Raw genomic sequence first — 27,261 nt, forward strand, 5'->3', positions numbered from 1 at the left:
CTCCAGGGCCCCCCCTCCTCATCAATGCTTAGCAGTATTCTGTCTTTTCATTTGAGCCATTCTGATGGATGTGAGAAGACCCATTCTATTTTTAAGTTTATTTATTTATTTTGAGAGAGAGAGAGAGAGAGAGAGAGAGAGAGATTGCAAGTGTGGAAATGGCAGAGAGAGGGAAAGCCAGAATCCCAAGCAGGCTCTGCACTCTTAGTGTAGAGCCTGACATGGGGCTCAAACTCACAAACCCCAAGATCATGACCTGAGCCAAGATCAGAAGTCAGACGCTTAACCAACTGAGCCACCCAGGCGCCCCAAGACCCATTCTATTGGATCACACGTGAAATAGTCACAAAGATTGACCAACTGTTAGGTTCCACATATTTCACAGGATTGGTGCCATACAGACGGGGGTCTCTGACCACACTGCAATTAAGTTAGAAATCAGTAACAAGGGGCGCCTGGGTGGCTCAGTCGGTTGGGCGGCCGACTTCGGCTCAGGTCATGATCTCACGGTCCGTGAGTTTGAGCCCCGCGTCGGGCTCTGTGCTGACAGCTCAGAGCCTGGAGCCTGTTTCAGATTCTGTGTCTCCCTCTCTCTGACCCTCCCCCATTCATGCTCTGTCTCTCTCTGTCTCAAAAATAAATGAACGTTAAAAAAAAAAAGAAATCAGTAACTACAGCTACATATATTGGGAAAAAGTGCATATACTTGGAAGTCATCAGAACTGAGTGTGGACACAAACTGATATCCATATACAGAAATAATGTATCATGTCTGATACATTAGATACATTCTAACATTTCTGTTAGAAAAGAAGAAAATCTCAAAATGAATGAACCAAACACTCAACTTTAGAATTTTAGAAGTCTGGAAAGGAAAGAATAAGAGTAGAAACTTCTGAAAAGCAGGGAAAACATAAAACAGAAAGTATTATCAAAGTCAATATCAATGTTTATGCCAATAAGTTTGAAAACTTAGATAAAGTAGTAGGTAACATCCTAGAAAAAAAAAAAAAAACACAGTTTACCAAAACCGTCTTAGGGAGAAATAAAGAACGTGAGTAATCCTTTTTTTCTTAAGTTTATTTTATTTATTTTGAGAGAGAGAGAGAGAGAGACAGCGTGAGTGGGGGAGGAGCAGAGAGAGGGAGACAGAGAATCTCAAGCAGGCTCCATACTGTCAGCACGGACCCTGATGTGGAGCTCGATCCCACCAACAGTAAGATCGTGACCTGAGCCGAAATCAAGAGTCAGACGCCGAACCGACTGAACCACCCAGGCACCCCTAGAACCTGAATAGTCCTATATTACCTGGAAAGATTTTTTTTTTTTTTTTAATATGGAACGCTTCATGAATTTGCACATCATCCTTGTGCAGAGGCCATGCTGGTCTTCTCTGTATCATTCCAGTCTCTCTCCGTCTTCAGTAAACTCTGCTCTTACCTCCTCTCGGCTGCATTTTGGTTTTCATCCTGTATGAGACCAGGGACCCTTTTGGGCTGGTCTTTGTAGGACTCCCTCTGGGTCCTCAGGCCCAGCCAGCCTACATCGGTTGGAATAACGTCCCCCACAACCTGCCCCCCAAAGATGTCACTCCAGAACCTGTACATTACCATTCATGGCAAAAGGGACTCTGAAGACATGATTAGGTTTCAGGACATGATCTTGGGTTATCCAGGTGATCCAGTCTGATCATTCAATCCTTTAACGTGGAGAACATTTTCTGGCTGAAGTTGGTCAGGGAGACGTCGCTCTGGAAGGGTCAGAGATGCAACATTACCGGCTTTGAAGATGGAGGACGGAGCCACAGCCAAGGGACACGGGCACCTCTAGAAGCTGGAAAAGTCAAGGAAATGGATTCTTCTCTAGTGACTCCAGAAGGAAGCACAACCCTGTCCACACCTTGATTTTAGTCCCGTGAGAGACAGAGTCAGATGTTTGGCCTCCAGAACTGTAAGATAATATATTTTTCTTGCTAAACCTCTAAAATTGTGGTATTTTTAACAACAAAATAAAGACCGAATACTATATATACCCAAAACGACAACTGGACAACCAATGTTATATTTAATTCCCTTTAAAATCCAACTGGACGTAAGTTGCCTATTGTAAGTTGCCTGTAAGTTAGCATTGCGCTGAAGATCCTAACCAGGGTAGAATGGCAAGAAAAAAGAAATAAAACATTGGAGGATTGGGAAGAGAGAAATAATTGCCAGTCTTTGCTGATGATATGAATATATGAGAATCTTAAAATAACTTATAGCTACATTATATTAGAATAAGAGTTTTTTTTTTAAGCCTGGATACACGATCAATATATAAAAGTATATATCTGCACTTCTATATACAGCAACACTTTTTTAAAAGGTCTTTACAATATCAGAAATTAAGAAAAATGCAAGAAGGCGGGAAAGAAGGAAGAGTTAATAACAAATCTAACAAAAGATGTGCAAGCCCTTTGCTGGAAACATTACAGAACTTTATTGAAAAGACGTCAGAGATTAAAGAAGATCTAAATGAATGGACAGCGGACTATATTCTTGGATAAAAAGACAGTAACTGAAAGATGTCAGCTGTCCACAAATTGCTTTATAAATTCAACGCCATCCCAGTAAGAATTCCGAGAGTATTTTGTGTGAGCTTTGGCAAGCTGATTCTGACATTTCTCTGGAAAAGCTGAAGCTGCAAATAGCCAAGGTACTCCTGAAGAAAGTGGGAGACTTGCCTCCACCTGGTAAGGAAATTCGAAGGTGTGGTATTGACGCGGGCACGGAACAATAGTGTTGGATCAGGATAGAGACCAGAACCAAAGATAAGCGCTCATGGAAATTTGATTTCGGACAGAAGGGGAACTGCAGACTAGTGGGGGATAAATGGATTCACCAACTGGTGCCGGGACAACTAATTAACCACATGGGGGAAAAATGAAATCGGATCCCTATCTCGACATACACAAAATTAATTCCCGGTGGATTGAAGACGTACATGTGAAATACAAAACCGTAAATAATTTAGAACACCATGTAAATGGACGTCTTTATGATCTTCAGATAGAAAAGAAGTTTGCACAAACTATAAAGACAAAAGCTGACAGATTCTACTCTATTAAAATTAAGAATTTCTGGGGGGCGCCTGGGTGGCTCAGTCAGTTAAGGGACCGACACTGGATCCCAGCTCAGGTCTTGACTTCAAGGTCCTGAGTTCAAGGCCCTTTTGGGTTCCACGCTGGGCATGGAGCCTACTGTAATTAATTAATTACTTAATTAATTAAAAATGAAAATTGAGAATTTCTGCCTATTGCAGATACCATAAAGAATAAAAAAGGCAAGCCACAATCCAGAAGAAGATACTTGTAACATATATGAATAATAGGGGTTTTTTTTGTCTTTCTTTATTATTTATTTGAACAAAAACACAAGCAGTTCACTCATCTCTCCCCATTTCTTCTCATATAAAGGATTCCTACAAGTCAAAGAGATAAAAGCAAAAACCCAACAGAGAAATGAACAAAAGGTAATCATTACACAGAAGAAAAAACTATATGAAAAGACGCTTCATGAATAATCAGAAAAGTGCAAATGAAAATTTCCAGGAGATTCCATTTCATACCCACCAAATTGTCACTAATTTATTTATTTGTTTTAAGATTTTATTTTTATTATTTTTTTATGTTTATTTTTGTGAGAGAGACAGAGACAGAGTACGAGCAGGGGAGGGGCAGAGAGAGAGGGAGGCAGAGCATCCGAAGCAGGCTCCAGGCTCTGAGCTGTCAGCACAGAGCCCGACGCGGGGCTCGAACCCACGGACCATGAGATCATGACCTGAGCCAAAGTCGGACGCTCAACCGACTGAGCCACCCAGGTGCCCCTTAAGATTTTATTCGAAAGTGACCTCTCTACCCAACATGCCACCGGAACTTACAAACCCAAGATCGAGAGTCACACGCTCCACCTAAGTCAGCCAGGTGCCCCTTGTTGGCACTAATTGAAAAGCTGGCCAATGGCTAGTGCTCCCAGGAGAGGAGACAGCGGTCACTCACTGGGCAAGGAGTGTAAGCGCCATAATCTTGGGAGACGGTGTGGCATTTCTGGGGGTGAGGGTTCTTAACCTGGGGAACACAGATGGAACTCGGGGCCTGGGAAACTTCAATGGGGGAAGAAAACCTTATGTGTTTTCCCTGATTTCTAACTACAGCTTGGTATTTTCCTCTATAAGGAACCAAACCAAAGTAGTATTAGTCATGCCTGTGACTTCCACCAAATAAGTACAGATTATCACATTGTCACATTAGAATTGTTGCTGATATCTCAAAATATCATTTATGCTCATCACGGCTTCAAAATTTGGGTAGTCATGGGGTGCCTGGGTGGCTCAATCAGTTAAGTGTTCGACTTGGGCTCAGGTCATGATCTCACAGTTCAAGGGTTTGAGCCCCACATCGGGCTCTGTGCTGACAGCTCGGAGCCTGGAGCCTGCTTTGGATTCTGTGTCTCCCTCTCTCTCTGCCCCTCCCCCACTCACGCTCTGTCTCTCTCTCTCTCTCTCTCTCTCTGTCAAAAATAAACATTAAAAAATTAAAAAAAAAAAAGGGGGGCCGCCTGGGTGGCTCAGTCAGGTAAGCGTCCTACTTCGGCTCAGGTCATGGTCTCACGGATCAAGGGTTCAAGCCCCGCGTCGGGCTCTGTGCTGACAGCTGGGAGCCTGGAGCCCGCTTCGGATTCTGTGTTTCCCTCTCTCTCTGCCCCTCTCCTGTTCATGCTCTGTGTCTCTCTGTCTCTCAAAAATAAATAAAAATGTTTTAAAAAGAAGCCATTCAGAGAAAGATGTGGGTCCAGTGAGGCCCAGAGCCCTGACCCTGGCTGCAAGGGCCGTGTCCGTAGATGCCTCCTCCGTTACCCACGCTTTTGTTCTTGTCTTTGTTTTCTACGACAATGAACTTTTCATTCTAATGCTAACGTTTTTTGACAAAGACTTTCATTTTTATTTTATTTTTTTTTAAGTAATCTCTACCCCCAAACGTGGGGCCCGAACTCACGACCCCAAGATCAAGGGTCGCACCCTCCGCCGACTGAGCCAGCCAGGCGCCCCTCCCACGTTCTTTTTAAGCCAAGTAAAAATTTCCAAGAGCGGGCTGAACTCAAAAACAGCATACGTCTTTAAAAAGAGAAGACCCGCGGACACGGTCACGCGCAGAAGTGAAAAGGCAAAAAGAAAGCAGTAGGGTTGTGAGGCCGGTGGGGCGGTCTCATCTGGTTTGAGGATCATCGCCGCCGGCCCTGGGCTGGCTTGGGAACGTGGGACAGCCCCTTCGGGCTGCGGGAAGCAGAGAGGACGGTGGCGGTGGAGGCGAATGGTGGGCACAGTGAAGGCTTCCTCCAGGTGTCACGGGAGCGCCGGGCCTGGGGGCCTCAGGCTAGACCTGGGATCCGGGGAGACGGGCCAGCTCCAGAAGGACCCCGCGCTAGGAGCGAACAGCGCGTGTCCAGGCCGGCTGCAAACAGGATTCCCTGTGGCCCCTTCCTGCTCACCTCGCCCCGGCCCCGCGCGCGGGGGACACGCGCTCAGGCTGGTGACTCACTGGTGTGACTTCGGTCCCCTTACTAAGGGCAGAGACAGGGAATTCCCTAAAAAGAAAACAAAACAGACCAAAAAACAAAAAACAAAACGCAAACAAAACGCTGAGATTATTCTTCAGGTGAGTATAATGTTTGCATCCCTCTAGGAACCAAGACCCTCGAATAGAGAGCACATCACCAGACTCTGGGAGGAGACCGTCGGCTACGCTAAAACCAAGACTTCACATTGAATGTTTCCCAGCTTAAGAAACGTACTTGCCTTTCACTGTGGGCTTTGATCCTTCCGACAGTCCCACAGCGCAGCACAGACAGGTTCTTGACCTCTAAAGAGACGAGGGTTGCCTCCTTTTTACGATGGGTGACGACCTCAGCCCCTTGTGACGGGCTGCTGGCCTCGAGGATCCGGCCGACCGACGCGGCACACGAGTTTCTCCGCGCTGACGGGGAGCAAGGTCTCCAGACGACAGTGCGTCAAAACGAGGGGCGGAGAAGTGGAACAAACCGCACAATCCCTTTTGTATAAAGTGTGAAAGACCCGCCTCACCTAGCTCAGTGATCGGCGCACAGTAGGCGCTCGATAAGCCGTGTGGCCCCTTCCCGGCCCTACTATTCAGCACCCGGGGAACGGACGGAAGCCCTTCCCAAATCATACGGAAAGACGGGTACCGACTCCCCCTTCGGAAGGGCAGGCTGGCGGCCGCTGCCCCAGACGGGCCCCAGGAACGGAGCCCGGCCGCCTCCTGCCCCGCGCTGGGCTGCGCCCTGCCAGGGAATTTTCTTTCCCAAGGGGGCTGAGCTCCGGGGTAAAGCTTCATATCTGGAGCCCCTGGCCTCCCTAGCCGTCCCGGAGAGCTGGGCAGACCCCAGGAGCTCTCGAAACTGCAGCTACTGTCGCTGAGGTTGTGTGGGCGGAGTGGTACCAAAGTCCCTCCGAGTTTGACCTCCGGTGACCCCAGGCCTGGGAGGCGCCATCCGGTCGGGCTGGAGGGGCCACGCTCCTCAACTCCAGGTACTTCCAAATGTAGCCAGCCTCCCCCCCACCGCCAAACTTCAGTGCCCAGGTTTGGTGTGCCTCCCCCCCAGCCTCCCACCCCCCAACTTCCTGGAAGGAGAGCAGGTGTGCTCAGCACAGAGCAGCAGCTAGAGAGGGTGGAGGCTTCACCTGCTATCACTGTGCCTAAAGCCATAATTCTTGACCAAGCCAGGAAAGGCCCGAGCCTTAGATAAGGCGCCCCGCGGTCCCTGCCCCAAACCCTGTCCGGAAAAACCCTTCACTACAACACCTGAGCTCTCTGATAAAGGCTCCCCGCAGAAGTGCTCTTTTAATCGTCGGCCATTCTAGAACCACCTTTTCTGGCTGCCCTGAGGGCAAAAAATGCAAAAAAAAAAAAAAAAAAAAAAAAAACCAAAAAAAAAAACGTTTCCCTTCCTTTAGATCCCTCCAAAATTCCAGGGAGTTTATTCGGAGCTAGGGGCTGGCTGGTAAAACCCCCGTAACTTGGGAGAGTTTACAACTGCTCACTAGTAACATTTTCAGGTCGGTAATTTGGGACTTTCAACGTTTATTTGTTTTTGGGACAGAGAGAGACAGAGCATGAACGGGGGAGGGGCAGAGAGAGGGAGACACAGAATCGGAAACAGGCTCCAGGCTCCGAGCCATCAGCCCAGAGCCCGACGCGGGGCTCGAACTCACGGACCGCGAGATCGTGACCTGGCTGAAGTCGGACGCTTAACCGACTGCGCCACCCAGGCGCCCCGGGACTTTCAAAGTACCAGGTCTCTGGGTTTTCTTTCCGTAGTCAAAGTGTATCTTCTAGACCTGTTAGCTTCGTCCAGCTGATCTCTAAATTCACCCCACTCAACCCCAATCGCTCTCTCTGGCTCCCCACACAGAATCTCCACTTGACCTCGTGTTCAAGATGGGACAATTGTCCCAGAGGCCCCACTGCCTCCCCCTCCGGTGCCTGGAGCTTCCCATCCGGGGCCTGCAGCAGGCCTTCTCAGCAGGCCTTCGAGCCAAGTAGGGTTGGGTCCCTCCTCCGCGGCTCAGAGTCAGTTCCAGGCCTTGCCTCCCCAGCCTCACCTCCGAGTTCCCCCTCAACCGGCCCTCTTGCTGCCCCTCCACACCCCACACTCCTCCTGCCTCAGGCCCTTTGCATGTCCGGCTTCTCCTTCCTCAAATGCTAACAGACTTGCCTCGTGCACACCCAAGACTCCACGTTTTCTGAGGTCCCCTTCCAGAGAGGACTTCTCTAACACGGCTGCAGAAAAAAACCCCATCGCTGCCTCCTCACCCCACTTTTCTTCTCAGAACACAAAGTCTCTCCTGCTGCTGTCTCTCCCCTAGCCGTCTCTTTACAGCTTCATCGTCTCCCAAAATGTAGTTACGTATCTGCATTAAAAAAATGATCTGGGGGCGCCTGGGTGGCGCAGTCGGTTAAGCGTCCGACTTCAGCCAGGTCACGATCTCGCGGTGCGTGAGTTCGAGCCCCGCGTCGGGCTCTGGGCTGATGGCTCAGAGCCTGGAGCCTGTTTCGGATTCTGTGTCTCCCTCTCTCTCTGCCCCTCCCCCATTCATGCTCTGTCTCTCTCTGTCCCAAAAATAAATAAACGTTGAAAAAAAAAAAAAAGATTTTAAAAAATAAATAAATAAATAAATAAATAAATAAATGATCTGCCTTGCCTCCTAGCCCAGGGGTCAGCAAGCTGCAGCCCGAGGGCCAAATCCCCACCGCTCCCTGGATTTATGAGTTTTGTTGGACACAACCATCGTCCCTGCCTCACGTGTGTCTTTTGTCTGTTTTGGTGCTACGAGGCTTTGTGACCCACGTTTAAAATGGTTACCAGCTGGCCTTTCCAGAGAGTTTGCTGACAGCTGTCGTTTGCCAGAGGACGGAGAGGGGGAAAGGAACAGGAGGAAGAAAAGGTACCGCGCGATGAGGCTGACTGCCTAGGTGCTGGCTCTACGTCAGTTGTGCGGAGCAGCTCGGCTCCCTGTGCGGAAGCCGAACTCCGTTCCGCCCCTCGGCCGGGCAGTACACGCCGGCCACGGGGAGACACAAAAGCCAGGGGAACCTGCGGGGTCCTGTGAACAACCCAGGAGTCGCCCTGGCTCAGCTACAGATGGATCTGCCTTCCTGGGCGGGCTCTCCTCGGGGACAGGGTGGCTGCCGGTGGCTCCAGGCGCCCTGCCCGTCCTCCTGACCACTCGGCGGAGAGAACGCCGCCAGCAGGCTCGGCCGAGGCCCCGGGGTGGAGCCGCGCTGGCTGGCGGGCCCGGGCCCCTGGTGCCGGTCACCAGAGGAAGGGAAAACGGAGGCCGGGCCAGCCTCGGAAGGTTTTCACTTCCGCCTGAAGACTCCCTCTGTGACGTCAAAAGGAACTGGTCCACAAAAATTCACCGTTACAGCCAACTTGGTTGGTATTTTTTAATAGCACGTTAATGATACGCAATTAACAAATGAGAGAACATCGCGGCCTCTTAAATCCTTGCTTTTATGCCTTTCCTTCTTCTGCGACAAATGTGTTCACTATTCGTTCACCTCAGCAGCCGTATCAACAGCTAACAGCTGCAAGTGAGGCTGATCATGAACTTGATTTCGCAAACAAAAAAGGGAAACCAGAGATAAATGTAAACCATCAGGAGCTCGCTAAATGCCATCTATGGTGCCATCCAGGTTCAGGACCGTCGGGGGGGACACGAGGCAGGCGGGGAAGGCCCGTGCGGCTGCCGCCACCGGCCCACACCGCTGGGGGCAGTGACCACGATCCTCCGCACGGTGACGGCTCCTTTCGCTTAAAGTGAACACGGGGACAATGACTGCGGACGGCCCGTTTCTCTAACTCCTTCTCGAAGGTTTCCGCTCTAATCCTTAAGCACGAGCGGGGCCTTCACTTGGTCAGCCACGTCCTTCCCGCTCAGCGCTTCAACAATCGCAAGAGCAAACTCGAAGCTGGTTCCAGGCCCGCGGCTCGTGAGGATCAGGCCGTCCTTCTCCACGCGGTTCTCGGAGTAGCTGTAATGACCTTCGGAGGAAGAACAAGAGAGGGTTACATCCGAACGGGCTCCGCTGGGAACACTATCACTCCGCCCTGCAATCCAAATCCCCGTTACCGCACAAGATGGGTCTCACAGAAATTTCCAAAAACCCCAAAACCAAACCCCACGACAAGGGCAGCTGGACGAGGCGGCGGCGGCGGCCCGGCCCCGCGCGGAGATGCTACGGCGGCGTGTGCAGCGGAGGGAGAGGAACTGACGGCCGCGGCGGAATGACACGAACACACGGAGGTCGAGTGCGGTCGCAGAAGACCTTGTAAGTGGGCGGGGCAGCGGGAGGGAGGCCGAGCGTTCACATTTCTGTCACCAACCAACGCTCAAGGGTCCGCCCTGTGCACTGAAGGGGAAGCAGAAGGGGCCCCCGAAACGTGCCGCTTTGGTACAGCGACTACTCTGGGCTGAAGGCACCGGACAAACGGCAACTGCAGCAAGAGGCTTTCTCTGAGCCCCCCTCGCCCCCCTCGCCCCCGCCCTGCCTGAAGACAGGTCCTAAGGGACTCGGCCGTCGTGTCCCTTCCGGGAGCCCATCAGCCGGGGAGGATGGACTCTTGTCCCAGGAGACAGGAGACCAGAAGTGGACACCAGACAGACCCTGTCACAAACCATCCCACCTCCCCTCTCGTCTCCCAAGGGCCCCTTCATCTTTCCTGAAAATCATTCAGGTCTCCTGAAAGGCCTACGTCCCTGCTCCCCCTTCCCTACAGACTGCCTGTCACACAGACTCCTGTCACACGGACTCCCTGTCACACGGACTGCCTGCATCACGCACAGACTCTATCTCAAAAACAAACTAGCAAAAATAAGGGGCGCCTGGTGGCTCGGTCGGTTGGGCATCCGACTTCGGCTCAGGTCATGATCTCGCGATTCGTGGGTTCGAGCCCCACGTCGGGCTCTGTAGGGACAGCTCGGAGCCTGGAGCCTGCTTCGGATTCTGTGTCTCCCCCTCTCTCTGTCCCTCCCCAGCGCACCCTCTGTCTCTCCCTCTAAAAAAACAACTAGCAAAAACAACACAGAACACACAGGGAGGAGGAGGTGTGTGGAAGGAGAAACGCCACTCATTTCTCAGGAAGCACTTTCCTTCCGTGTCCCCCGATTGGCTTTTGGGGGGAAATACAGTAAAACCAGCATATGCTTCTCCTATGTCCAAATTCAGTGGATGACGGGACATCTGGGCAGATCACAGCCACAAAGCTGGGAACCTTCAGCGTCAGCTCCCCAAGGCCTCCCCTTCCACACACATGGTCACCAAACCCTCCTAATGCACAGGCCACCCGGCCCTAAGTCCTCGGGAGCAGCCGCGCCCCCACGACCCGGCCCCCCAGCTCCCACTGCCCAGAAAGCTCTCACCTCCTCCAGCGCCCCTCAGAGGCGGCATCTGTGACCGCTCCCCGGATCAGGCCCCTGGATCGCACCACTGGGGCCCCCGGCACTGACGGGACGTGAAAATAGTGTGTCTCCTGCTTTACCGCCTGCCCTTTAAAAGGCCGGGCCCTCAGCCACCCCACGTGGCCTAGGACACTAACGGACCCACGGAGGTGCCCCCAAGCATCAGGTGAACGAATGAACATCCCTCGTGGCCTCCTCTCTGCATCTGCGGCCTTCACACAGGATCTCCATGTTCCGGCCCTGCCTTCCACCCTGTCCTTCCCTCCACTCTCTGCTCAGCGCCACAAAAAAGGTCACCTTTCCAAAGTGCACGTCGGAGCTTATCCAGTTCTGCTGCCAGGAGAGGCCTTTGCCTACTTTCTCCAGCACCTAAAGGCGACTCTGTTCCACATCCCGGCAGGCACGCCCTCTGGGTCTGGCCTGCACAAAGACTGGACCAGAAGGAACCAAAGGGGAGACCGAAAAGAACTTGCCATCCAGGTGGGAGCTCATGGTGACCTGGGTGGGGCCAGGGGTGACAGGGAAATGAAGGTGTGAGAAATCACGTAGAAAACAAAATGCCCACAAGTCCGAGCAGGACTGAACACGGGGAGGTGGCGAAGAGAACTCCCAGCTGTCTGTCCTACAACTGGGTGGATGGTGGCACCACACCGAGACCAAGGACACAAAGAACAGACTGAGGGGAGGGGCCGAAGCCCACAAGGTCCCCCTGTCGCGCCGCCGCCCCTGAGACTAGTCTCCCCCTACTGCCAGATTCAGTGCCCGCACCACCGGGCTCTCCCATCAGATAGCTTGGGCTTGTTCCTTTTCCTGTTCTCAGAGCCACGGAGGAGCCCAGGAAATGCTTGTTCGATGTCTACAGACAGAAAATGGTCACCTGATCTAATGAGCCCCCTTAAAGCAGAAGTGATCTGCTTCTGCCGTATTCACGAGCTTTAGAAACCACGCGATGATGTTCACATCCTTTCCAAGTGGTGGAGACCTTCAGTAGATTAGGTCTTCCTGTCCTCGTTACAAATCCAGTCACCCGAGGGGCGCCCGGGCGACTCGGTCAGCTGAACATCTGACTCTGGCTCAGGTTATGACCTCACCGTTCGTGCTGACCGGGCAGAGCCTGCTTCGGATCCTCTGTCCCCCTCCGTCTCTGTCCCTCCCTTGCTTGCTCTCTCTTTCGAAATTAAACAAACACTAAAACAAAAATCGAGTCACCCACTGAAACAACGAAATACCGCACATGAACATCTTCCTAGTGGTCAGCCAGTTAAGCATCGGACTCCGGCTCAGATCATGATCTCCTGGTCTGTGGGTTCGAGCCCCGCCTCAGGCTCTAGGCTGACAGCGCAGAGCCGGTTTTGGATCCTGTGTCTCCCTCCCTGCCCCTCGCCTGCTCTCTCTCTCTCAAAAATAAACAGACACTGAAAGACAGATTTCCTAGTTACCCTGCCGCAGAGGAAGAGCATCTCTGGGTTGACGTCTAACCTCATTTACTGACGGCTGAACCAGGCCGAGACATCTTCAGATGCCCAACCAGGAAACCCACTGGGTCTCGTCTTCCAGGGCGGCGAGATGCACGGCCTGGACTGGGGCTGGGTGAGGCCATTTCTGAACGGCTCGCTGAACGCTCTCTTCGTGGGTAAAGTATTACAACCACGGCTTGCACCAGTTACAGACAATTCAAGGTTCCAGGACTCTTTTCACAATTCCAGCCCGAAGAGCAGGTCTACGCTCGCCGGCTACCTCCGCCTAGCGGCGACGCCGGACAAGGACACCGCGCACCCCAGGGCTGCGAGGCAGGTGGGCACGCCTCAGCCGACTTGGATTCACGAACTCTGCAAATCCACACCCCACAGTCCGCTGGCACAAAGCATTAGTTGCCGACTTCTTTTTAATTTTAACCAAACACTCCAGAGCCAGGAAGGAAGGCTCTTCAGAGCAGCAGCAGCCAAGGGAGCCTAGACACGAGGGGTCGGCACCTAATGGCTGCTTTTTATTGGTCAGTGGCTCCTCAAGAGAGTAGTTGCTGGACAGACCCGAAGTCCCCGAGAGCCCGAGACATTCACTATCTTGCCCGTTAAGAAAAGTCACCGACCTCTGGGAATGGCAGCCCTGGGTTCCAATTCCAGGTCTGCCATTTAGTAGCTGTCCCATCTCGCTAAGCCTCGCCTTTCTCTTCTGTAAAATGGGGGTGACACCAACCCCCCGGGGCTGCCACGGGAGTCCGATCAAGTGGAAGGCCCGGACAGAGTGGTGGTGTTACTCAGCAGGCAGCAGCCGGGGGAGGACGGCCGTTCGCCGCCGTGTTCCCAGCGCTCGGCCCGGAGCCGGGACCGACGGCCCTCCGCCCCCTGCGCGGGCTCGCGCCAGGCCACCTTCTGGGTGCGTCACACACACTGACTCACGGGGCCTGTCAACGACCCTGGGAGGCGAGGGCTACTGATATCCTTAGGTGTCAGGATGGAAACCGGGGCCGGGAGGGGGAAGGAGCCCGCCCACGGCCGGCCCCACACTGCCTGGCCCAGGGGCACAGCCCTTCACTGCTCACCTTCGTGACGGGGGGCTTCGGGTGCTTTCGAGAACAGACACATAGGAAGCGAAAAGACTATTAAAGTAACAATTTCTTCATTTAAAAACTGAGACACGGGAGGACTGCGCCCTTCAGACCGGATTGCTTATGTGAGTAAAAGTTTCACGCCGCTCTGCCAGGTACGTGAGGAGGACCAGGGCCCCCAGGAGTGATGACGGCCTCGCTCCTCAGGCGCCCTGCGAGGGCAGATACTCAACCGGTCTTTCCCCACAGGACTCACCGGCTGAACCCAGCACCTTGTAACTTAACGTGCGCGGGAGCCACACCGGGACAGAGGTGGGCCCGAGCTCCAGCCCGACTCCGGGCAAGTGGCCCGGCCTCCGGGAGCCGGTGTCCTCTTCCGGGAAGCCAACAGCTGCCTCGCTGGGCACCGGGGCCCGGGCGGCTTCGTGGAGATCACGCCCGCGAGTGCACCTGACCAGCGCCGAGAGTTAACGACCTAAGCTCTCCTGTTCCCAACCCACCTCCGTGTTCTTGAGGCAGGAAAACAGACACAACAGATCCACGTTCGGATAAAGGAGGAACGTGGCCGACTGGACGCGTCCCCCCCGCAACATGTCGTAACCACTAAAGGAAGCCTGATTCCGATCTTTCCGACTCTCTAAAACCCGTCCGTTAGCCCACGTTAGAAACGCCCAGCAGCCAGAGCCCTCTGTAAAAAAACCCCACTTTTCACACAGATGGTTTTATCGACAACTGAGGATCTAGCAGCTCCAAAAAAGTGATAGGTATTTAAGAAAATACCACCTTGGATCATGTTTGAAAATATTCTGAACATCCAACACCAAGAGCAAACCCGGACGTAAATGACGGATTTGAGGTGGTGATGCCGTGTCCGTGCAGATTCATCGACTGTGACAAAGGTACCCCTCTGGTGAGGGAGAGGAAGGCGAGGGAGACCGCGTGTGCGGGCAGGGCGTGCGGGAGGCCTGCACTTTCGGCTCCATTTTGCGGCGAGCCTAACACTGCTCTAAAAAGCAGCACCTCTTGGTTAAAGACAAAGCAACAGGGGCGCCTGAGTGGCTCAGTCGGTTGAGCGGGTCAGGATCTCACGGCTCATTAGTTCGAGCCCCACGTCGGCCCGGAGCCGGCCTCGGATTCTGCGTCTCCCTCCGTCTGCCCCTCCGCCGCCTGCGCTCTGTCTCTCGCGTTGTCTCAAAAATAAATAAACATTAAAAAAAAAGACAAAGCAACACCGTGCAAACGCGCCACCCGGCCCGGCCGTGAGAAGATGACGAAGAGATGTTACCCGCCTACTTTGTGTGAGGTCAGAATGAGCCTCGAGTGGGGCTGAGACCGGGGACAAAATCTACCGCCGCCTGTTTCCCCATCAGCTGCCGCCATTGTCGTTTCCTCTTCCGGTCCATTCGCTGGTGTTTGGCTGGCGATGTTTCACACACGGCCAGCCTCCCGGTTTCCTTGCTGGCTCCATGCCAGCCGAACCACTTCTGGCTTCTAACTGGAAATTTCAGACGCTCTTGCAATCATCCACAACAGTGTGAAGTTTTCTTTCTCTCTGCAAGTTCCAGAGTCTCTGTCTCTCTGGTGCGTGCACTCCAGGGACAGATGGCAGAGGGAGAAGCCACCTGTCTGACAAAAGACACTACCTGGCTGGTGTTCCGAGTGTCACACTGAGAAGCCGTGGCTGTTACTGAGGGAGCGTCGTCACACAGTTGTACGTTTACGTGGCTGGTTACACTGCGCTGTCGTAAATTGCACGCTGCCTTCTGGTTTTAAATTCGACGTGTGTGTCCTGTGTCTGTAAGCTGTTCCCTCCCGGAGGACAGAGACCATGGCAGGCTCTGCACTGTGAGCGCAGAGACCGATCCAGGCCTCGAACTCCTGAACCGTGAGCTCAGGACCTGAGTTGAGATCAAGAGTCCTACATTGAACAGACTGAGCCACCCAGGCGCCCCAATGGCGTGCTTCTTTTACAGCCTCTGAGTAAGTAACCGGTCACGCAAAGAATTAAAGAAATACCTGACAGATTACTCTCCTGCCCCCAGAAAAGGATACAATCTTAGGTTTAAAAAGCAAGCTGCAGGGGTGCCTGGGGGGCTCAGTCAGTTGAGCATCCAACTTTTGATCTCTGTTCAGGTTGTGATCCCAGGGTCGCGGGAACGAACCAGTGTCAGGCCCCATGCTGGGAGTGGAGCCTGCTTAAGATTCTCTCTCCCCCGCTCTGCCGCTTCCCCGTTTGCACTCTCTCTCTTTCCCTCTCTCTCAAAAAAAAAAAGTTGCAGAGCAATATATTTAACAGACTTCATTTGAGTAAAATTATTAAACTACAAAGGATAATGAGTGTATGTGGAGAAAATTCTAGAGTTACACAAGAAACTTTCTAACAGAAATTACCTCTGAAAAGCAGAAAGGGGGTGAGGAAGAAAGAGAAAACGCAAATTTATGTTTTTACTTCACCCCCCCTTTTGCACTGTTTGCACTTTTTACCATGAATAGAAATTGTTTTTATAAAAATAAATGAAACTTAACAGTCTAGCTGGTATTTATGAAAGAAACATGTCACCTAAGGAACAGACCTGCCACCCAGGGAGAGAGCAACATTCACTTTACTTTGGACTGTGGGCAAAAGGGCATCTTCTGAAATTGCTGTCGAGGTCTGAAGTTTACCCTCAAGTGTCTGGCAAGGTGGTAAAAACCCGAGTCAGCCTGGCATTTCATAACCACGCCCATCCAGGACGACCGGGGTTCCGGCTGGCTTCTGCTCGTCAGCCCTTGCGCCCCGTCAGGGCGCACACACGAGCATGCGCACCACCTCCCCCCACCGCTCGCTCCCTCTCCGGCTGCGACACCGGCGAAGCAGGTGAGGAACACGCCATGCCTCAACCCGCGGAGAGTCCCTCTGCGTAAGGCGACCGGGCGGGACACAAAGCTGAATCACAGCTTTCTGAGAAGGTCTTTCCGTACATGAAAACAGAAGCACGGGGGTGCCTGGGCGGCTCGGCAGGTTAAGCGTCTGACTCTTGGTTTCGGCTCAGGCCATGGGTTCGAGCCCCGTGTCGGGCTCCGCACTGCTGGTGTGGCGCCTGTGGGGATTCTGTCTCTCCCTCTCTCCCTGCCCCTCCACCACTCACTCTACCTCTCTCAAGAAAAACTTTAAAAGGATGCTTTAAATACATAAAATATAAGCATATACTTACTCCCATTCATCATTTTGTCTTTAGCAAGCGGGTGTGTCGTAACTTTGCTTCCAAAACCTATTTCATGAGCCAAGAGAGCCGTAGGACCTAAGAAGAAGATTAATAAAAAGACTTAATTAAGTGTGGATATAAAAAAACTAATGGTTTAAAAATTGCAACGGAAGAATTTTTCAAAACCAGGAGGCTCTCACCTAACATATCCTGATGATTCTGAAATTAAACACCTTTTAGTATGAGAGGCACGGTTTGTTCCTAATAAACCATCTGCTGAGCACATCTGGCAAAAGTGTACAAACTCAAAATCCTTCACCAGCCATCTCACCAAATGATACGGAGCAGCGTCAGATAAACAGCGTGTGGTCCCTCAAGGAACTGCAGGCAAGCCTGCCGGGGATCCCCGGAGGGGAGACCGCCAAGGCCTTACTCTCAGCAAATGGAAGATTTAGTCACACACTAAAGGCAGCTGGCACTCTCCAAACTAATGGACTTGACTGCTACTTCACAGACTCATTTTGGTTTTCTACTTAAAAATGAGCACTCACTCATCCATCCATCTGTACATCCCAGGTGACTAGGACACTGCCCAGCCCTGAAGAAGATACACCTGTGAAATGCCCAGAAATCTGGGGACATAAAGGCACCAGCGTTTCTTTATTAATAACCACTAAAGACCATGCACAGATGTCCGCTTCTGATCCTCTAAAATACGCGGTTGCTAACAGGAGATTTTGATCCAAATGTATTCACTGAAAATGGTCAATTTCATGGAGAATCACAACCATATTTTGTATGTAATGTTTCTCAGATAAGGACTGCGACAAAGACATTTTATGACTTTGTCATGTTACCTTGAAAGTATAAAAAAAAAAATTCTACCTTTTTTCTCTAAGCCTCAAGTCACACCTAGAAAAACATGCTTCAGAACAGCAACGCGACCCTCAAAGCAGGTCAGGACGCAACGCCGTGGCCGGGACCCGAGGACAGAGCCCGCACGCTTCGGCTTCAGCCACCCCGCCCACCTGCTCTGACCTTTCATTTTTCAACCCGGTTCCAAGGAAAAGGGAGCCACAGACTACACCTGCCGGCTAGATCACAGCAGCTGCACACAGGAAGATCAACAAATACTGCTTAATTACAGAAGCTTTCCACCTGACAGGCCAATCCCGATTTATATCTCCTAAATCAAAGTCCTCAGATAGATCTGATGTCCCTCTCACCTTATTTTTACCCTGTGTACGAGACAGCTACGTATGGTGGCAAATTTTAAGTCTGTAAAGACTGAATAATCACCACTCAATATGTATGTGAATGGACTCATCAGTTTCCCTTAATTCTTACGCTGTAAGATGTTAAGAAGTAAGTAACTACCTACATGATCTTGTATTTTATGAAAGCAAACCTCCAGAGGTGACCGTACAGTGAGGAGAACAATCGCTCGTACGTAAGTTAGAAATTTTTAGGCTGTTCCCTTCAGTTGATGAAACTGCTGCCTACGGTAATGTTAATAAATTTACGTTTCGGCCAAACGTAGGACTTTAGTGATGGCTTATTCACCCTGATAAGCCCATAATTTCTGCTTTCTGGAGCTTAAGATTCCTATTTGGAGAATTCGAGAAGAAATATTTAACTCCCATTACTTGAGATTCTGGCAGATGAAAATGCTGCTGCGTGTATGCGGAGAGCAGAGGGCACCGCAGCGGGAGCCCCTGGGCAGCCAAGACACTACGGCCAACAGCGCCACCGTGTGGTGACTCACGCAGACAACACCTCGGTCACCCAGCTCCTCCAAGCCCTTGGAGGTTGTACCTAGACCCAGTCTCCAGGCTCCTTTCCCTCCAGACCCAGAGTGAATCTCATTTTACTTTCTTATCCAGATAGTCTGCCCTCCAGTTTCTGTCTCAAGCACTCAATACTCGGGGCTAAGCCAACAGTCTTTCAGTTCAGTAAGCAGCCCCCGGTTCCTAACCGCGACACTGAAGAACCACCTTATTTTTCTCCACACTTCCTACCTTCTGCAGCACCAGAAGGCCAGGCAGTACAGGATATTCAACGATACAGACACCGTATTAGAGCGCTGTTTGTGTCAACAGCGATTTAAAGGATTCTAAAGTCTAAGCTCCTTAGCACGGCATTCGAGCTGCCTGAGCACAAAACAGCGAACCAGGTGTGGCCGATCGTCCAGCCACCTCCGTGATACAAAAGGACAAACCCAAGTGTGGTTTTTCCTTTCAGCCGACTCACGAGGGAACAAATCCAGACCAAACCCTTCTAGGTTAGAGAACCTAAGAATGAGGCCGTGGCCAGGGGCCGAGAGTGACTGGACCCAGTCCTCGTACATCGAAGAGGACCTGGGACCCCCCCCCCCCCAGAGAGAGGCACCTGCGCGGGCGGTAGGGACCGCAGGGTCCCCCAGCGAGGACAGACCTGGGCCCCCAGGGCAGGTCAAGAGGCCGGTGCTGCCTGGAACCCAAGGACGGGGCCTGCCAGGGTGGTCACCTCTGTGGTCCCTCCCAGGCTCCAATGCAGGGGTCCTCGAACACCCGGGTCTTTAGGAACCCCCCCGAGCTTTTACGTGAGTTACATCTACCTGTAACTGCCGCATTAGAAGTCAGAAATTACAACTGGGACGTTTTTACGACACAAGAATGTGGGAGCACATGTGCCACACCCCAATGGTGGCATCATCACACTCTCCATAAGAAGGAAAAGGACAAATAACATCAGTATCTGCTTCACCTTATGACGCCTTTGAAAGAGCTCTGAGAACGTCTGCTGTAACGCGAAGTCCCCAGGGTCCCCGACTTATAACTTCTTTAACAGATCCACTGTACTGAACAAAACACTGTGTCATCTTATCAAACCATCCATCTAGTCGTTGATTTACTTGCTCTTTTGACAAATGTCCCAGAAAGACCTATAACAAAGAATTGCACTCTGGAAAGATGCAAGATGGCGGGACACCATGATACTGGAGCATTAAGAATGGATTTCATGGTGGTTCCAGAAAAGAAAGTATTACTGACTTCCAAAGATGTGGGGACATCCGGGAAGCACGAACAACCTTCTTCTTCTGACTTACGTGACAGACAGTACAGTGCCCGAAACCAAACATTCCACGCTGAGGACCAGGCGGAAAGCACCCGAGGCCTCGGAACCCGCAGGGCAGGCACAGGACAGAGCTGTTACGTTCACGTCTGACTGATTCTTGCTGACTGGTGCTGGCAGACCTAGTTTCTGGCATAGAGATTTGCTGTAACAAGCTGTTTACTGAATTCCAGAGGGCGTTATTTTCCTCAGAGGTCAACCAAAGACGGAAAACATGTAGTTTCACAGAACGCAGACCAAAAAGCGCAGAGAAGCAGAAAAGAGAGCTGTACTCATTTCTGAAATGACACTGAGTTCATGCCACCCAAACTAAATATGCCCATACAGATGCCCTGCACGCTCTGTGAAGGGAAAGAAGTATCTGGAACAAAGTCTCACAATAAAAGGCTACCCCATCACGTATTTTTGGGAGAAACCCAACAACACATTTTAACACAGGATGGTTCCGCACGTTACCTGCACAGATAGCGGCAATAAGGCCCTTCCTTTTTTCTTGTTCCTTCAGTATCTCTTTCACAGCAGCAGACTATTCAAAGAAAACCCAAACACATCAAGTTATCATTAGGCCACAGCCAATGGCCAGCTGGAAACTGGGAGAGAATCTGCTTTTAGTTTAAAATGCAAGATCTTCAATCTATTTTCTAATAGTATTTCTAAATCATTAATAGAAAAATTCTCAAATTCATAGTTTCTACATTTTTAAACCTAATCAAGGTGTTTGTTACAGGAGAAGGGCATTCTTTTCTTAAAGGTGTTTAAAGATGAGACGAGAAAAGCAATTCCCCTTGGGCACGCTGACCCCTGCCACTTTGTGCTCCGCGGAGAAAGCAGAAGGGGGGGGACAGGACACGTGGTGTCTGGAGCGTTTTCAGAAGGCAGAGCCAGGAACAGGGCCCAGCAGAGTCCCAAACGTCTGATTCCACCTGCCTTGCGCGCTGCTGTCTCTTGCCCCTCCCTCCCCTCTCTCTTCCCACAGGTGGACTCGACGAAGACTTCGATGAAGAAGCCGGGGCCTATTCCGATGCCATTTTCATGCAAGCTGGCATTTCCAGCCTCTGCAGCCCCCCCCCCCCCCCCGCAGCCCTAGTGTTGAGCAGACAGTCTCTTATCTTTCTATGCTTAAACCTTCATAAGACACAAAAGTAGGTTCATTTTTCTACTGTGGGGGAGGAAAAAAGAAGTCTTACATTCGGACTGTATTCACAGAATCTGTTCCCAAATTAACTGTTCCACCAATTCTGCTTACTCACTCATATAGTAAATGTCATTAGGGATGTTTTTCCTAAATAAGCTGCAACACCATTTCGTTCACTTCACCTGTTTCTAGTTTACTCCCAGCCTCCTTCCTGAAATATTTTAGTAACAACAAGACCAACAGAACATGGGCAGATGCTGAAGTACTTCCTTTACACGGTTTTTACCTCAGATAAATTCTGTGCACCCAGGTTACCTCCCGGCAGAACCACTACGTCGTAAGGTCCCTGCAGTTTCAAAACAAAACAAAAAAAGTAAACAAACACTTTTCATCTGAGATGTGCACCAAAGTGATAGTCCGATAATACTTTCACGTTTTAAACGTGGGTCATAGCAAAAAACTGTTCATGGAAGCACAGCTAAACAAATTAAGGTATATATCTCTATGATGGATTGTTGTTGTAACTAGCAAAAAATCTGAATATAGTAACAGGAAAGGATGCCCGTGTTGCAGGCAGGGGTAGCATGATCTCATTCTTGTAAAAAGGGAGGAAAAAAAGGGGGCGCTTGGCTGGCTCAGTCGGTGGAGCACGAGACTCTGTTGGATCTCGGGGTTGTGAGTTCGGGCCCCATGTTGAGCGTAGAGCTCACTTAAAAAAAAAAAACGCAGATGTGTGTGTATGTCCCCGACACACACGGGGTCTACAGGTACCCACACACGGAAGAGAGCTCAGCTGCTAATGAGATGTGGTGTGGGTTGGTGGGGCGAGGACAATGAGAACGGGGACATTTAACATTTTCACTCTGTAGGTATACACGGTCTACACGCATTATTTTTTCAACGATAATGTGCACAGTAATAAAAATAATTAAAAGAACAATTTCAAGTAAAATGCACAGAAAAAGTTTTTTTACCTCTATGAAAAATGGAACTTAGGGGAGAATAACGATACAGTATTTTAGTATCCCAAACACCTAACATCCTACAAATCTGCTGATTCCAAACTTGATTCAATTCATGAAATGGAATTTGACGTAACAATACTTTAAGATGTTAAAAAAATTTTTCAAAAGTTTAGTCATTAGCATTTTAAAAATTTAGTACATACTTAGTGCAACATATACTACTCAGAATTACTCAAGACTATGAACATTCCGTTTTCAAACCAAGCAAAACTACCAACTAAACAAAGTGTGTGAAGTACAGAATTTCTTTCACTCCTTTTAGAATCTGATAAACAGACACAAAAGGTAACCACGGTTCTAAAATACCCAGACACCACAAGATGAAAAAGACCAGAGAAGAGCGAGTGTTTACTTCTACTCGGCCACTCGAAACATGCTATTTAGAATGTTTTCAGCAATTTTTATGTAAATACCAACATTCCTGTACCCCACAATCTGGCACTGAAATAGGTGAATTTATTAGAAAGGAATAAACTTTTCTCTATGCATCTGAGGCCAGCTGAGCGTGGGAATCATGCTCCGGGTTCCTCAGCAGGGCACAAGTGGCCGTCCATGAGCTGCCTCCACTTTCTTTTCTGCCACATCTATGCCCTGAGAGCACAGAGCCCACACCCCTATCACACTGGCCATTAAGCAATGAACCACATGAAAGGGTGTGCAAAAGCATCTGTGCACATGTGGGTGAGCTTGCATCTGAGGACAGGGCCCTCAGCTCTTGACAGATTCCCCGGTGTTAGCTGCCACCAAGGGTAACTGTCAACATAAAGTGACACTATTTAACAACAATTCTTAATGCTCCCTTAATCCCACCACTAATCAACTACGAGCTGTTCACATAAAATGAATCACATAACTATGTCTGGGACACTGAAAAAGGAAAGGCAAAAAGGAACTTTTGCATAAAGAATAAGAAATGAGGGGCGCCTGGGTGGCTCAGTCGGTTATGCGTCCGACTTCGGCTCAGGTCATGATCTCACCTGCTTCGGATGCTGTGACTCCCTCTCTCTCTGCCCCTCCCCTGCTCACATTCTGTCTCTCTCTCTCTCTCAAAAGTAAATAAACGTTTAAAAAAAAAAGAAGAAATGAACAGGAAATGTGGCAGGTGATTCCTTCTATCAGGTACGTCGTAACAGGAGGCTAAGCTGCCTGCGAGGCCAGAAGAATCCTGATGAAAACGTCCCACCCCCCCACCCCCCCCAGCCAGCACGGGCAGTAGGGAACTGCCAGATTCCATGGATACAAAAAAGGGAGAGTCCCTGACTTCCCAGGGCTTATTATAGTGGGGAAGACATCCAAGCAAAGTAACTTTCTTAAAATAAGTCTGTGCTCACAGCCTTAGATGTAGTCAAAAGACATTTCAAGAAACTGACAAAGAAGGCACAGGAAGGAGTAATTCCAGGCATGGAGAACAAACCTCTTTTTTTGCATCTTCCAGACTGGCATCCGGACAAATGAGAACATCTCGGCTACACTGTACCGGGTCTTTCCCAGCCAGACCCGCAACGGTGACTTTAATCTAGGAGAAAGACGTCATCACATTTAACACTGAAACATAAATCTAGAGTAACATTTTCACAGCTGCTGTGTTTTAAAATAACTTGGCAGGAAATACTGCAACAAAACCATGCTGCCTTGCAGCCAGTAAGTTAGCTAAATATATTTAATAACCAGGTCTGTCCCGGTTTGCCCGAGACAGTCCTGATTTACAGATGCTGTCCCGGGACCCTGTCTGGTGAGTGTCCTTTCTCCCACAAGTGCCCTTTCTGGTTTGGGCGACAATTACATGATCATCCTGTTAATAATCCATCTTACAAAGTTACTGTTGTCATTTAAGTGTCATGGAATTTTCTGAAGATACAAAGACAAGTTAAAACAATGAAATCCTACTTTAGCTTGCAAAAATGTACAAAGTTGACATAGGCAAGAGCTGGTACCGGAAATATGGGAATTTTCCTACACTGCTGGTGGGTCCACATGTTGGTACTTTGGGGAGTTGACAAAATCTGGTAAGGCCAACTATGGGCTGTCCTTTGGCCTAGCAATTCCACTCTCAGTCACAAAACCTGGAAAAACTTCCACACATTTGCATAAAGAAACCCGTAGGAGAATATTACAGAACTGAAATGGCACAAAACTGGAACAGAGCAGACTGCAGCATATTCGTACAGCATAATACTAAGCAGCAATTTTAAATCAACGAAGTGCATCTGTGTGTCTTCACTTATGGGAACCAGAGAAATGAAGGTAATAGACCCTGGGGCCAGACTGCTAGGGTCTGAGTACCGGCTCTTCTCCTAAGTCTACAATGTCGACACTTCATCTAGTGTCGTTGTGCCTCAGTTTCTTCAGTTGTACAATGAGAATGGCAATAACTCACAGGGCTGTTGGAAGAGTTAAACAAGTTTACGTTAAGTACTTAGAATGACACCTAGCATCAGTAAATGCTATTTAAGTGCTCACTATGGGTGCATATATGCACGCGCGCGCACACACACACACACACACACACACACAGAGACACGTGCAAAATGCAGCTGCAGTTTAATGCTACTTTGAAGACATGCATGGGATGGACACACACCAGTGAGGGGACAGAGCTATCTCTGGGGCAAGGAGGGGAATAGTATTGGGGAAATTTACAAAGAGGGCTGTGTAATGCTTTGTTTTAAGCACCTGTTCCTAAAGGGGCACCTGGGTGGCTCAGTCAGCCGACCATCCGACTTTTGATTTCAGCTCAGGTCATGATCTCTCGGTTCATGGGCTCAAGTCCCACACTGGGCTTTGCGCGGATAGCACACGGAGCCTGCTTGGAATTCTCTCTCTCCTCCCTCTCTACCTGCTCACATATGCACGTGCTCTCTCTCTCAAAATAAATAAATAAACAACAAAAGAAACTGTTTTAAAGCATCTATTCCTCTGAAAGTGGGTCTAAAAGAAACATGGCAAAATACTAACATGTACTAAACGTGGGCAGTGAATAAACAGGTAATTATTATTATACAGTCTTCTGTTTTTGTGGGTGTTTGAAATATTTTATAAAGTACGCTGAATATTATTGTATTCAAAATGACTTCAAAACCCAAAAATTTTGAAAAAGGTAGAAGACATCAGGGGACTTACTCCGGCTCGCCTCATGACATCTACAGGAATGACTGTCTCCATCTCCTCTGCTCCTTTGGCCAGGATGACCAGAGCTCTTTTGGAAGCCATTTTTGTGTTGTACTTTTTAAAGACTTAATTAAAAAAAAAAAAAAAAAGAATTAAAAAAAACTTCCATTGCAACCCTAAAGCAGCCAAAACCTTTAAGCTTAGTAACATTTTTAAGCAGGGTAACTAGGTGCCTCTTAGGGGAAAAGTTCGGAGAGACAAACATTTAAAAAAAAAAAAAAGCACCTTAGGTTAATATTGGTTTACACAGAATTTCAACGGCTGGATTTCTGAGAGAACACAGTAAGGTTGCTAATACGTGATAGTACCACTTGGATTTCATTCGACCATATTTTTTAAAAACCCAGTATACAGTAACACACAGGCCTTGCATTTCACACAAAGTAGGGAGATAGTTTTCTTTTTGTTAGCACTATTTCAGAGAAACGACTAAACTTAAATTTCACGGGGAAAAGCTGCACACAGTCTTTGGCAATTAGCCGGTGAGATTTTTGGAGGGGATTTTTTTTTTAAGTTCCAATAACTGTACGAAAAATTCTGGAAAGTTAACGGTGTTAAATATTTTATCACACTCTTTGATGACGCAGAAAGATGGGAATCCCCCACTACATTCAACCCAACTGGATTCTCTCTCTGCACTTTGCCCTCTCGTTGCAAATGGCAGCTGCTAAGCAAGGGTCTGGACAGTTCTTAGCCTGTTCTTTTTCTGCAGCTTGTTGTCCATGCAAATCAGAAGCTGATAAATGCACTCCCACAAACACAGCACTGGCCAGTTCCAAACTGCCGGACACCCTGCACACAATCCTGGAGGGTCCGAGGTCGCCCCGTGCGCTCCTGGCCGAAGGCCGCCCGTTCCGCAGACGCGGCGGGGCCTCGTCCCTCGGCGCCCCCTTCCGAAGCCCGCGCCGGGATGCCCGCGGCCCCCTCGCCACCCTCAGCGCTCCCCAGACCCCGACCTGAACCTCGACTCTGCCCAATCCCGCGTCGGGGACGACCGAACGGAACCAGAACCGGACTAAACGGGTCGCAGGCACACACGTACGCGCGTCGCCAGGGTTCACGCCCTCAGCCCCGCACTGCGCAGACGCGCGCCCCCCGGCTTCACGTCCTGCCCCGCCTCCCCGGTACCGCGCAGACGCCCGCCGCGCAGACTTCCCGTCTTCCCCCCCGCCCGCCGCCCGCCTCACAGCCCTATAATGCGCAGGCGCACGACGCCCAGCTTCTTGTTCTGCCCCTCCCCCCCTCCCCCCCCCCCCGGTATTGCGCAGGTCCCCACTTCCTCCTCAGCTCTGAGCTGCACCGACTCGAGCGGCTCGCTCGCTTACGTCACATCCGGCCGAGCCCACCTTGGACGGCTGCGGGGTACGGCTCGCCTTTCCGCGCCCTGACTCTGCGTCTAGGGGACGCCTTCAGTTGGAGCACCCGACGCGAGGAGAGTCCCGTGGGCTCGCGCGTGCTCACGGAATCTCCCCCGCCCCGAGTGGCGCGGTCTGGCCTGCCCTCGGCGCCGCTCGAGTTAACTCGCTTTTCCCCGCGGGCCGGAGGCGCCCGGCGGGACCCCTTCGGGAGCTGTGGCGGTTTGCTTTAAACGTGCGTTTTCCTGGAGTGGAGTTGTGCCTTCACGCTTCTGTGCACTTGGCTTTCCTTTTTTGGAGGGCCTGCCCGTGTCCCCCTCCCCCCGCACCCCCCACCTGTTCCCGACGTCGTCGCCCCAGGGCGGGCTGCAGGTCCTCGGTCTCTGGCGACTCTTAGCATTATTTGCATGCGGTAATTTCACGTGTGCTAGTTTCTCGAAAGTTCTTTTTTTCTAAAGATCCCCGGGTGTGGAGCCCTGCTGAGCACAGGGATCTGACAGTCCCTTTAATGACATCTGTTTAAGTTATAATCTCAGATTTCGTTTTTACAAATATGAATTGAATACTGACGCTTTTCCCAAAGTTTTTATTTATTTTGAGAGAATCCCAAGGAGGCTCTGCACTGTCAGGCAGAGCCTGAGCCTGATGCGGGCCTCGAACTCCTAAACCATGGGATCATGACCAGAGCCAGAACCAAAAGCCAGATGCTTAACCG

General features: G+C 50.4%; 1 protein-coding gene and 1 pseudogene across 2 annotated transcripts; both read right to left on the minus strand.

Annotated features, from left to right (window-relative positions):
• Positions 1-1,330: 1,330 nt before the first annotated feature.
• On the minus strand, positions 1,331-1,429 carry LOC124516771 (uncharacterized; annotated as a pseudogene).
• A 7,558-nt stretch (positions 1,430-8,987) lies between these two features.
• On the minus strand, positions 8,988-26,269 carry PARK7 (Parkinsonism associated deglycase). 2 transcript variants are annotated; one of them, XM_047083592.1, is made up of 7 exons: positions 26,154-26,269; positions 25,144-25,256; positions 23,438-23,539; positions 21,285-21,344; positions 20,320-20,389; positions 16,759-16,845; positions 8,988-9,599 (listed from the first exon to the last, which is right to left on the minus strand). In XM_047083592.1, the coding sequence occupies exons 2-7, from the start codon at positions 25,231-25,233 to the stop codon at positions 9,439-9,441; spliced, it is 570 nt and encodes a 189-aa protein (XP_046939548.1). In that variant the 5' UTR covers positions 25,234-25,256; positions 26,154-26,269; the 3' UTR covers positions 8,988-9,438. The 2 variants fall into 2 exon arrangements, with proteins under 2 accessions (XP_046939548.1, XP_046939547.1); XM_047083591.1 differs by having other exon boundaries at positions 26,148-26,269.
• Positions 26,270-27,261: the final 992 nt, after the last annotated feature.

The sequence above is a fragment of the Lynx rufus genome, unplaced genomic scaffold (assembly GCF_022079265.1).
Source record: "Lynx rufus isolate CCGP_SWC_20201006 ecotype Redwood Valley unplaced genomic scaffold, mLynRuf1.p SCAF_2, whole genome shotgun sequence".
NCBI classification, from domain to species: domain Eukaryota; kingdom Metazoa; phylum Chordata; class Mammalia; order Carnivora; family Felidae; genus Lynx; species Lynx rufus.

Coding starts and splice junctions, on each gene's coding strand:
- PARK7 (XM_047083592.1), bottom strand. CDS start 25,233: ATGGCTTCCAAAAGAGCTCTGGTCATCCTGGCCAAAGGAGCAGAGGAG. Junction 16,846..20,319: donor TATTGCCGCTATCTGTGCAG/GTAACGTGCGGA, acceptor TCTTCTTCTTAG/GTCCTACGGCTCTCTTGGCT. Junction 9,600..16,758: donor AGACAAAATGATGAATGGGA/GTAAGTATATGC, acceptor CTTCCTCCGAAG/GTCATTACAGCTACTCCGAG.